Below are 12,343 nucleotides of genomic sequence, written 5' to 3' on the forward strand. Positions count from 1 at the left end.
CAGGTGCTTGGTGCGGGGACATTGCTCGGCCATCCCTTTCTCTTCCTGCAGCCCCCGCGATCGGGCTGTGGACCGCGCGTCCCTCTGCTGTGTTCTACCATGATTCCCAAGAGCACACCGGCAGTGACGGTGACGCCCCGTGTGTGCTTCCTCCCACGCAGGTGCCGGGGACATGGGCAGCAAACCGTCCACGCCAGGCGGTGACCCTACAGCGCCGTGCCCCAGCACTGAAGCCATTCACGCAGCGTACAGGCGGGGAGACCGCGGCGGCGCCCAGGACCTGCTCAGGGAGGCCTGCGACCAGTGCACGTCCCAGCAGGAAAAGGTAGGAGGAACGCCTGTCCCTGCAGCCGACAGTGCAGTCCTGGGCTGGACGAAGGTGACCGCTCAGATGATTTGCTCGTTGTTGTCATAGCTGTAACGAGCATTTTTATTGTGTTCTGGAAATACTTCCTTTTGCATATAAACTTGTGAGCGCCTTTCCTTTCCAGGTGATTTCTCAGTTTTACATCACCTAAGCAGGCCCCTGCCACCTTTTCATGGGAGGCCTTTGAGGGACAGTGGTGGGGTCACTTTAAAGAACAAAATGCCACCCAAAGGCTTAACCTACGGCATTCTTTTACCCTTTTTGTCATAAAAAGTAGCACATGCTGGAAAAATAAAACTTAGAAAATATACAAAAGTAGGAAAAATGGACAAAAACGTTACCAAACTCCTAATATACCCCAAAACCCACTTAACCATTTTCCCGTATTTTCTTCCAGCCTGCTGATCTGAGCATACATCGTTGCTGTTGTTTGTAATATAGATGCAGCCAGATTGCATATATGATCAAGCAGCTGCTGCTTGTACGTTTATAACATTACTCTAAGAATTTTCCAGATGATTAAACATTCCTTATAGGTGTCTCCTTCAGTGGCTACATGACATTCTGTTTAGAGGGACTGCATTTACCTGGCTATTCACTTTGGTTGGATATCTGGATTGTTTATCATTTCTTACTAATGTAAATAATGTGCTATTGAATGTTTTTGCGTAATTCTTTTCTTATTGTGAGGTTATTTTCCTAGCACAGATCTGCAGGAATTGAGAATGTGAAGTGTGAGGACTTTTAAAGTTTTGGAACTCATGTCAAGCTGTTTTCCAAAAAGCTTCTACAGAAGCCTCCCAGCAACAATTGGAGTGGGCCATTACCACATTTTTTGCCCTTGTGGGGGATTCTTATTGGCTGTTATCATGGAAATACCTTAAGGATGTTTACTTTGATTAGGGCAGGTTTAACATGTCTCCATTTAATTGATAGCTAGAATTCATTCAATTCCTAAAACTCCAACCTGTTCTCAGACGTGTAAGAGGTTGCAGGGAGGGGCAGTACAGCATGCTTGGGAACTGTTAAGCAAAAGGAAGACATTTGAGATCCCTCTGATTAGGAATTCATGGTGGATCTGGCAAAGGAGCATCCTTCTACACAGGGAATGCTGTGCTGTGCACACAAGCAGGTAGAGCTGTGGGTTCCTCGGGTGGATGCCAGTGGTCTCCAGCAGGGGGTAGCTGTGCAGCAAACACAGCCTGGCATCCCTGCCAAGTGGCCAAGCAGCCAGAGATAGCTCATTTCAGAGCTGGGCAGATTCCCGGATGTAGCAGCAGCAGGAGACGCTAATGGGGGAAGACAATCATGGAGGGACCCGAGAGCCCAGCGGGGTGAGACTTCATCCTGAGGGTAGAAAAGCTGTTAAAGGGAGTGGCATGATCATTTGGGAAAGGGCATTCTGACCAATATTTGAATAAAGAAAAACAGAGTCCTGGGTGTGGGTCTCTTCTCTGTGGCATCACGAACAGTGGCAATGCAAAATCGAGAAGGTTCCTAGAAGGCTGCCTGTTCCCTGAATACAGGACTGTTGGAACCCCAGACGATGGGACTTTGAGAAGACAGTGAGGAAAAGGATGGATACATCTGTGTTTTCATAAAAATGTAAAACTGTAGTTCCAAAAAACACCATAAATAGGAGTCAAGGATTGATGCAAACGGAGAAGGTATATGGCTAATATCCTTCACTGACAAAGAGCTTGTATAAGTCAATATGAAATAATACCATCATTTTCAAAAGGACGACAGGACACGGAAAGAAACAGCAAGATGAAGGTAAAGAAAATAGAAGGCATAAAGTTGTAAAAAAAAAGATTTGAAAGTTGAAATAGAAAGCAAAGCAGAAAGAAGTAGAAATGACTACCACATCAAAAATTGGTGCTTTGAAGAGATTAATAAAATGGAAAATCTCTGGTGAGAGTAAAAGGTAAAAAAGAAATAGATAAATCAGGACTATAAAAGAGAACTTCACTACAGTTTACGCAAGCTTTAAAAAGATAAGAGAATGTATTATGAGCAAGTTTATGTTAACACACTTGAAAATTTAGATGAAATGAACAAATAAGAAAAATTTAACTTTGAAAAGAGACAGAAAGCATAAATAGTCTTTCAGCCATGAAGGAAATAAATCAATCATGTAAAGCTTTCTGACAAAACAAATTCTAGGTCTACGTGGCTTCACCGGTGTGTTCTGCCTGATAATATAATCACTTGTCCAGAGAGTAGAAAAAGAGTGTGCACTCCCCTGTTTCTTTGATGAGGCTAACACAACCTCAGTACCAACAGTGGATGGGAACAGTGCCTGGAATGAAAATGACTGAGAATATGAATAGGCACATAGATGCACACACACCTGAAAGAAATTCAGATAGACGGTACACATATGTAAAGTTATTCAGCTTTGCTAATGCTTATAGAAAGGCAAGTAAAACAAAAAGGAAACAGCATTTTTAAGCTTGTCAGATTGGCCCCTTAAAGTTTGATAAAAATCAGAAGGAAAGCTTTGGAAACTTACACACCTTTATTCAATGCTACTAGGAATATACATGTGTGCGGCCTCTTTGGAAGGCAATCTGAAAATACTTGTCCAATTTTAAAATTTCATCATCTTTGACACAGCAAAACTACTGCTAGGAACTTACCCCTACAGATGTACTTGTAAAAAAATTGCCAAGTTTTATGTGTAAGGATGTTCATTGAAGTTGTGTTTACAATAGCACAACCTTGCAAACCACCTAACTGTTCTATCCATGGGAGAAGACTCCTGCAGAAATCTCAGTCTGTCCAGGTCCCAGAATTTTCCTACAGAAATCTCAGTCTGTCCAGGTCCTAGAATTTTCCTACAGAAATCTCAGTCTGTCCAGGTCCTAGAATTTTCCTACAGAAATCTCAGTCTGTCCAGGTCCTAGAATATCACACAGCACTCCAAAAGGACAAAATAATCTCTAGCCGCTGTTTTCAAAAGAACTCCAGTGTATGAAGAAGTTGGCAATCTAGAAACACAAACTGGCACAGATAAGAAAAAAAAAATCCAAGGAAAGCCTGCTCTCTCTAACGAAAGCACCAGGAAAGCCACAGCAAAGCCAGAAAGGAAATTTACTGTCAGTCACCAACCCTCTTCAGCCAAACACTGCAGATATATACCTGCAGCCCGGACCCACCCCTCACCAGCAAAGGCCAAGTGCAGAGCTTAGACTTCCACCCTTCCCAGGCTGTAACAGGCACCCCGATCATCCCCACCCCAGGGTGTCAGAGAATGCTGTGGGGAGCTGGGGTGCTGATCCCCACCAGGTGGTGACAACAGCCCCTGCTCACCATCAGTGGACAATATGCAGGGAGCCTGGACTTTGGTCTCCATCCAGCCTGGCAGTCATGAGACATGAGTTCCTCGTCCAACTTGGGTGGAATTGAAGCAGGCCTAGAAGAGAACCTGAAGTCCCGACACTGCCCAGCAATAACAAGGAGCCCCTGCTTACTGGGAGTCAACTGATTCTAAGTACAGCCCCCAGATTTCCATACCACCAGGCAGCATTGAAGGGACACCCCTGTTTACCCACCAGAGTGGCGTCAGAGGAGGCCTGCCAAAACACAAGATTTAGGTAAGATCCGGAGTCTCAAAACATAATGCCCCAAATATCCAGGCCATGATAAAAAATGACTCATAATTACCAAGAACCAGAAAGATCGCAAACTCACTGCGGCAAGACAAACGAGATGCCAACACCAGGATGACTCCGATGTTAGAACTATCTCACAAGGATTTTAAGGCGGTCGTCATAAAAATGTTTCTGTGAGCAATAATGAATACACTTGAAACAAATGGAAAAATAGTCTCAGCAAAGAAATAAAATACATGAGGAGAGCCAAATGAAAATTTTAGAACTTAAAAGTACAATACCTGAAATTAGAGAAAAAAAAAACCTCATTGAACGGGCTCAACTGTAGAATAGAGAGGAGAGGACGGGGAAACAATCAGGGAGAAAGCAGAACAGTAGAAATTATTCACTCTGGAACAAAAGCCAGAACAAAAGAAAATAGACAAAAAAAGAAAAAAAAAAGCAGAGCCTCATGGGCATGTGAGGATTTTAACAAAAGATGTAGCATTCATGTCCTCAGAGTCCCAGGAGAGTAGACAGAAGGCAGGACTGAAGGAAAACTCAAAGAAACAATGGCTGGAAACTTCTCTAACTGGCAGAAGACATAAATGTTCAGATTCAAGAAGCTGAATGGACTACAAACAGGATACACCCAATGAAATCCATTCCAAGCACATCATAGTCAAACTTATTAAAACTAAAGACAAAACAAAACAAAATGAAACCTGGAAGAAGTCAAAGGGAAACATTGCCTTTAGGGTAAAAATCTGAAAGACAAACATCACCAACATCAGAAAGGAAACATGGAATATCAAACAGATCCTGCAGATATCAAAAAGATACTAAGGGGACAGCATGAACAGCTCTAAACACGTAAATTGGAAAACTTAGATGAAATGGACAAATCCTTGAAAAGAAGAAACTACCACAACCCTATAGGAAATACATAATTGGAATAGTCCTTTAACAGTTAAGAAAATTCAATTCGTAATTTTAAACCTCCCCAAAAAATAAATTTACAGGTCCAGATGGCTTCACTGGATAATTCTACCAAATATTTAAAGAATTAATACCAATTCTACATCATCTCTTCTAGAAAATAGAAGGAACATTTTTTAACACTTTTATGAATTCTGTATAACCCTGACACCAAAACCAAAGACAGTGTAAAAAACACAGAATACAGACCAATGCCCATTATGAATGTGATGCAAAAATTCTTAACAAAATATTAGCAAGTGAAATTCTGCTCTATGTAAAAGGAATTATAAACCATGACCAAGTGGAGTTTATTGCAGAGATGCAAAGTTGGTTCAGCATTCAATCATTGAGCAATGTAATCCTCCTTATTAATAGACTAAAAAAGAAAAGTTACCTTATATCAATTGATACAGAAAAAAATTTGACAAAATTCAGTACCATGTTTTTTAAAAACTCTCAGAAAATTAAGAATAGGCAGGAGCTTCCTCATAGGATAAAGAACATTGACAAAAACCTACAACTAACATCATTCTTGATGTTGAAAACTGTTTTTCCCTAAGATCAGGAACGAGGCAAGAATGTCCACTCTCAATATAATACTGCAAGTTCTATTCAAGAGCAATTATAAAATCATTGTTTTTAAAATAATACTATTCAATATATTTAACAGATTGCTAGAAATTCTAGCCAATACGAGAAGGCAAGGAAACGAAATAAAAGGCACACAGATATGAAAAAAATAAATTACACTGTCTCTATTTGTAGATCACATGACAATCTATACAGAAAATCCATAAAAGAAATGATTTATGAAAGAAAAATTGGTAAACTGGACCTCACCAAGATTAAAAACTTTTGCTCTGAGAAATACCTAAGACTGTGATTCTAAAAAAAAAACAAAAAGCCACAGACTGAGAGAAATATTTACAAACCACTTATCTGACAAAGGACTTATAGCTAGAATATGTAAAGAACTCTCAAAACTCAACATTAAAAAGCAAACAATCCAAATAGAAAATTTATGAGATACATGAAGAAACATTTTGCTGAGGAAGATACATAGATGGCAAATAAGCACATGAAAAGATGTTCAACCTCATTAGCCATTATGGAAATGAAAATTAGAGCAATGATAAGATGTCACTAAACACCTTTATGAACAGCAAAAATAAAAAGTAATGACAGTACCAAATTCGGATTGGGATGCAGAGAAGGTTACCAGCAAGAATGTAACATGGTACAATCACACTGGAAAATAGTTTGTCAGTTTCTTTAAAAAGCTAAAAATACACTTATGAACCAGCAGTTGAACTCCATGTAATCTAGAGAGAGGAAATTTACAGGCACACAAAAGCTTGCTCATGATTTTTCATACCAACTTTATTTCCAATGGCCCAAAACTGGATACAACCAAAGACTCTCAGAAAGTGAATACTTAAACATACATAGAGTACTACTGAGCTCTTCAAAGGAACTCTACTGAAACATGCAACAAGTCAGATGGATCTCAGGACATTATGCTGAGAAGAAAAAAAAAGAAAAAGCCAATCTTGAAAGACCGTAGTCTCTATGATTCCATTTATATAACGTCCTCAAAATGACAGAATTATAGAGATGGAAGAGAGATTAGTGCTTGTCAGGGGTGAGAGATGGGGAAGAGGATGAGTGAGACCTCTGTAGGTGCGTGGCATGAGGGAGACCTTTGTGGTGCTGGAACAGGTCTGTCTTGATTGTGGTGGTGACTGCTCAAATCTACATGTGTGATAAAACGGCAGAACTACATACATACATGGTAGCAACGTCAAGTTACTGACTTTGATATCTTGCTACAGTTATGTAAGATGTTACCATGGGGAAACTGGATGAAGGACACTTGAGTCCTCTCAGTACTATCTTTGTAACTTCTGTGAATCTCTGATTATTTCAAAGCAAAAGTTAAAAAATAATAAGTGAAGTATAATTCCACTTTTACAGCACTTAAAAACTGGCAATAGTTAATCGATGATGTTAGAATTCAGGAGAGTGGCTCCTCGCCAGAGGGCAGTGCCTAGAAGGAAGAAAGGGCGTTTCTGGGCACAGTGTCCTGGTCTTTGGAATGAGATCGGTTACATGGATGTGTTCAAATGCCTTTCATGAAACTGAACACTTAAAATATTTGCACTTTTCTGCAGGTGTGTTATAGAGCTAATTAAAAGGGCATAATGAATTAAGTGAAAAAAGCATTTGGTTTTATATGAGATTTCCTGTGAGTATTATGAATAAACATATTCTGGAAGGCATCCTTTGCAGAGGGCGATTGGGGGATAAAGGCATAGAGGGAAGCCTACTTCTTGTTTGATACTTCTCTATGCTGTTAGAATTTTTAAAAATACACACTGTGGAGCCTCCAGCTAAAAAGCCAGCTTTGACCTTTCCCACCGTCTGGGTCCCTCTTGGTCTTAGGCTGGCTCCTATGACATCACTTACCACCTCTAAAGGATGGGGCTTTTAAGCCTCTAACTGACCGAGTCTAGACAGCTGTTAGTTGTGTGCAGTGAAGCATTTAATCAATCACTGCGGCTTTTCTCCATAATGCAAATGCTTTCCTGGAATGATAGGGCCACTGCGCCCACCCTGGGGAGAGTGGCAGGTGAGTGGGGTTTTCTTTTCTGGTCATATTGAACATATGAGTGTACTGCCCCTCACCTGATCCCAGCCCCTTAGATTGTTCCTCTCCTCACCTGTCACACATACCTCCCACCAGCAGCCCATTCACTCTACTTACAGAACCTGAGCCTTCCTCAAAGTCCCGTGTTTCCAGGAAGTCTTGGATGGAACAGACACTCTTGGGCTTTGGAGCTAGACACAGCTAAGTTCAAACACTGAGTAGTTCTGCCGACAATAAACTCCCTAACCACGGGCAAGCTTTTATTTCCTCCTCCTTAACACAGAAGTACAGACACATTCCTGGCATGAATGTTAGGAGGATTGAATGTGGCCATGTAAATAGAGTACTCAGTCCAGCATCTGGCACATGGTAAGAGCTTTGATAAATATCCATTCCCTTTCCTGGGGGCTCCATTTACCCATTCCTGCCCAACTCACCTAAAATGATTTCCATACACTCTTGTGTTATAAACTATTCAGCAACTAAAATGTGCTCACTGGGGGCTGTCTATTCATATTCCCACCTCAAACTTAATTGTAAATCTGTGGAGGCCAGAAATGGCCCCTGGCATCCTCAGTGCCTAGTCCCACCTCTCACACACAGTAGATCATCAGTAGTGCTGATGGGGGCACTGGCCGTCCCATTCCAATAGGGGCTCCCCATCTACCTGCTTGAACCCACTGATGTTCAAGCCCATAGGAGGCAGCCAGTTTCCAAAGGATTTGACATTTCAAAAATGCAATCAAACACTTGACATGCCAAACTAGCAGCCATCTGAGTATCTTTTTCTCAGACCTAGAGAGCTCATGATAAGTCAAGACCACTTTTACTCAGGTCTGTGATAGCCACTTACTAGCTATGTGGTCCTGGGCAAGCTCTGAAACCTCTCTGAACCTCACATCCTGTCCATGTATTAATATATGGCCCGCCTCATAGAACCTTTACATACCAGAAGGACTGCGGTGAGGAGGAAGTCTGGCTTGGGTCCAGTTTCCACCATATCCTTTCCTTCCTCTGGGCCACCAAGTCAAGAGTCCCTCTGCATGCTGCTGGAAGATCTTTGACCCTGGATTCAGATCTGTGAAGTCCCCTGGTCTGTCACATTCCATTCAGGAATAACTTACAGGATGGTTCCTCAGAGGGCCTGGTTGCCTTCCCGCTTCCCAGGGCTGACTCAACATGTGCCAAGTGGTTACTGAACTCTGGCTGTATGCTAGAAGGGGCTAGCACACCCTCCCCATCCTCATGAAGCAGGTAGTGGAGAGCAGCGAATGCGAGCCACATGCATCATATCGTATTTCATGGTAGCCACATTAAAGTAGTAAACAAGCTCACACCTATAATCACAGTTACTCTGGTGGGAGGATCACTTGAGCCCAGAAGTTCAAGACCAGCCCTGGTAACATAGCAAGATCTGGTCTCTACAAAGAAAACAATAAACAAAATTAGCTAGCGTGGTGGCGTGTGCCTGCAGTCCCAGCTACAGCTACGCAGGAGGCTAAGGCAGGGGCATCACTTGAGCCTGGGAGGTCAAGGCTGCGGTGAGCTAAGATTGCACCACTGCACTCTAGCCTGGGTAATGGAGAGAGACCCCGCCTCAAAAAAAAAAAAAAAAAAAGCCGGGCGCGGTGGCTCACGCCTGTAATCCCAGCACTTTGGGAGGCCGAGGCGGGTGGATCACGAGGTCAAGAGACCGAGACCATCCTGGTCAACATGGTGAAACCCTGTCTCTACTAAAAATACAAAAAATTAGCTGGGCATGGTGGCGCGTGCCTGTAGTCCCAGCTACTCAGGAGGCTGACGCCGGAGAATTGCCTGAACCCAGGAGGCGGAGGTTGCGGTGAGCCGAGATCGCGCCATTGCACTCCAGCCTGGGTAACAAAAGCGAAACTCTGTCTCAAAAAATAAAAAAAATAAAAAAAAGGGAACAAACAGAAACAAACAAATAAAATGTTAATATTTCACATGAATATATTAAAATCGTTGTTTCATCATATAACCAACGTAAAATTATTGATGAGCTAGCTGACTCTTTCTGTGCTTGGTCTTCGAATTCACGTGTGATTTTACACTCTCCCCTTCTCACTTCAAGAAGCCACACTCGGCAGGTGCTGCCATTCTGGGCAACGCAACGCCAGTCCTGCCCTGGGACCTGGTGAAGCATCATTGAGCCAGTCTCACTGGAGCCCTGTTGTGTTTTGACCAGAGCCAGCTTCTGAGCGTCCCGGCGGCCTATGGGGATCTGGAGATGGTCCGCTGTCTACTCACTGAGAGGCTGGTGGAGTTGCCGACCGAACCCACGGATGACAACCCAGCCGTGGTGGCAGCGTATTATGGGCACACGGCAGTTGTGCAGGAATTGCTTGAGTCCTTACCAGGTAAATCACAAGGCAAGTTCTTAACCATGTCTCAGGGCACCCTCTTCTTAGACTTCACCCCAAAATGTTTATTTCTTCATGCTTTCACCAGTAATGAGATCAAGAAATCCAGGGCAGGCCACTGACATCCAAAGAAAGTGAAGCTTGCCTGCCAGCCACATCTTGCCTCTCACTCCCGTGAACTCACAAGGGAAAGTCTCACACGCCATATTTCATAAAGAATGTAATTAACATTGCTTTTTAAAAAATAATTGATAGACTTTGGGTTTTTTAGAAGTTTTATATTTATGGAAAAATTGATTGGAATGTACAGAGTTCCAGAATTAATGATATGAAGATATGTTAACAGAAAACAGGTGATCCCTGATGCACTTACACAAGAATATCTAGGTAAGAGAAATGCAGTAATCATGCTGTAACTTCTATTGAGATCAGGATGCGTCAGTCTTAGGAGGCAGGTACTATATTTCAGGACCATGGTTTTAAGATGAGGAAACCGAAGTTCAGAGAGGCGAGTTCCACCGTGCACCCCCGACATGGTTTTCCCTATAACTCCATTTCGCATTAATATGGTACAGTTGCTACAATTGATCAACTAATATTATTAGCTTCTTACTAAAGTCGGTTGCTTACATTGCAATTCATTCTTGCTGTTGTACATCCTGTCGGTTTTGACAAATGGATAATGGCATGTGTCCATCATTACCGTATTACATAGAAGAGTTTCACTGCCCTAAACATTCTCTGTGGTCCACCCCTCCCCTGGCCCCATCCCCCGCTCCCACCCCGGCCCCTGGCAACTAGGCATCTTTTTGACTATCTTTGCCTTTTCCAGAACATCGCTCTAGTTGGAATCCCACAGTATGTAGCCATTTCAAACTCACTTCTTTCCCGTAGCGATATGCATTTAAGGTTTCCCCACGCCTTTTTGTGACTTCATAGCTCATTTTTGTAATGGCTGAATAATATGCCATTGTATTGGTGTACCACACTATGTTGCTTTTGTAGAAACTTTTTTTTTTTCCTCTGGTGAACTCAAGATGTCCTGGTTTCCTGTAATTTCCTGTGGTGAACCTGGCTCAGAAACATTGCACCAGTCTAGGCTGGCGTCGCTACAGCTATAGGTTGAGGCACACCCTAGCAGTGGTCTTTGGGAGTTAGGATTTTGCTTGGGAGCCAGGGCCCACCTCTCGGGTGGGAGAACATGCAGTGGCTCAGGGGCCTGCACCTAGAAGGGCTCCTGCTGGGTTTAATACTCTGTACTCACTATCTTAAAATTGTTCATGATTTTTAAACAAGAGGCCCCATTCTTTTTATTTTGCATTGGGCCCCAGCCCTTCTATAGCAGTCCTATTTGAGGGTTTCCAGCTGTGTGCTTTGATAGATCTGTGCTTGGAGTTGGTTCCAAGCTGGTGATCCCCTCGTGTCTGAAGGGAGAATTAGGTTCTGGGCGGAAATCAGGACAGATTTAGGGCCCATGAGAAGTAGACTAAGACAAGACATAGGAGGGCAGAGAGGAGCCCGGGCGCCCCTGAGGAGCCAAAGGCTGACCCCCCTCTTTTCAGGGAGCCCCAAGAGTAGCTCTGTTCTAACCCTGAAGAGTCTATGCCAGCTGACTCAGTCACCTAATTTTAGCTAATATTTATTGAACACTGCTGAGTGCTGAGCACTTTGTAGAACTTGAGAAACATAGAATTTTTAAAAAAGATTTTCCCAGCCCTTTAGTAGTTCCTGGCCAAGCAGGGGAAATTGAGGCAGAAAGGAATAATGCTGTGCAATGTAATTATGCTGAGGTTGAAGTATTTTTACACAGAGATCTGGAAGCACACACTGGAGGCAGGCCTGTTTGGATGCAGGATGGGGTCTCTCAAGGGAGGCTGATATCTGACCTGGGCTTTGCAGAGTGAATAGGAGTTTTCTCAGCAGACACGTGAGGGAAGGACTTGGGTCGCCTGCTTTTGCAGAGCAGGAAGTGTGGCTGGACCTCATCACGGTTTTCAGCTGCTCCCAGGAGCATCCTGTCCTTAGCTTAACTCTGAGCAGAGCTGCTGAGGACTAAAGGATTTCAGACCATTGTGGTGGGCTTTGCAGAAAGTGCAGAGATGGGCAAAACAGTGTGTACCCACCCCTGCACTTCCTGCAAAGGGGTTCCCAAGCCAGAAGGGAAGTCAGCCATGGTCAGGAGTAAGTTAAGGCAAGAAGACAAACAAGAGGCAGGTCAGACGTGGTGGCTCACACCTGTAATCCCAACACTTTGGGAGGCCAAGGTAAGAGGAGCACTTGAGGTCAGGAGTTCAAGACCAGCCTGGGTAACATAGTGAGACCTCCTTCTCTACAAAACATTTAAAAAATTAACCACGCATGGTGGCACATG

General features: G+C 43.2%; 1 protein-coding gene across 3 annotated transcripts in view; it reads left to right on the forward strand.

Annotated features, from left to right (window-relative positions):
* Nucleotides 1-12,343, forward strand: part of LRRK1 (leucine rich repeat kinase 1) — a 137,608-nt gene that overhangs the window by 44,573 nt on the left and 80,692 nt on the right. For all 3 annotated transcript variants that reach the window (XM_064376303.1, XM_064376306.1, XM_064376304.1), the window contains exons 2-3: nucleotides 162-325; nucleotides 9,798-9,969. In XM_064376303.1, the coding sequence (XP_064232373.1) occupies nucleotides 162-325; nucleotides 9,798-9,969 (336 nt within the window). The remainder of the gene's footprint in view (nucleotides 1-161; nucleotides 326-9,797; nucleotides 9,970-12,343) is intronic.

The sequence above is a fragment of the Aotus nancymaae genome, unplaced genomic scaffold (assembly GCF_030222135.1).
Source record: "Aotus nancymaae isolate 86718 unplaced genomic scaffold, 86718_ANA_hifiasm-v0.15.2.pri h1tg000014l, whole genome shotgun sequence".
Lineage (NCBI taxonomy): Eukaryota > Metazoa > Chordata > Mammalia > Primates > Aotidae > Aotus > Aotus nancymaae.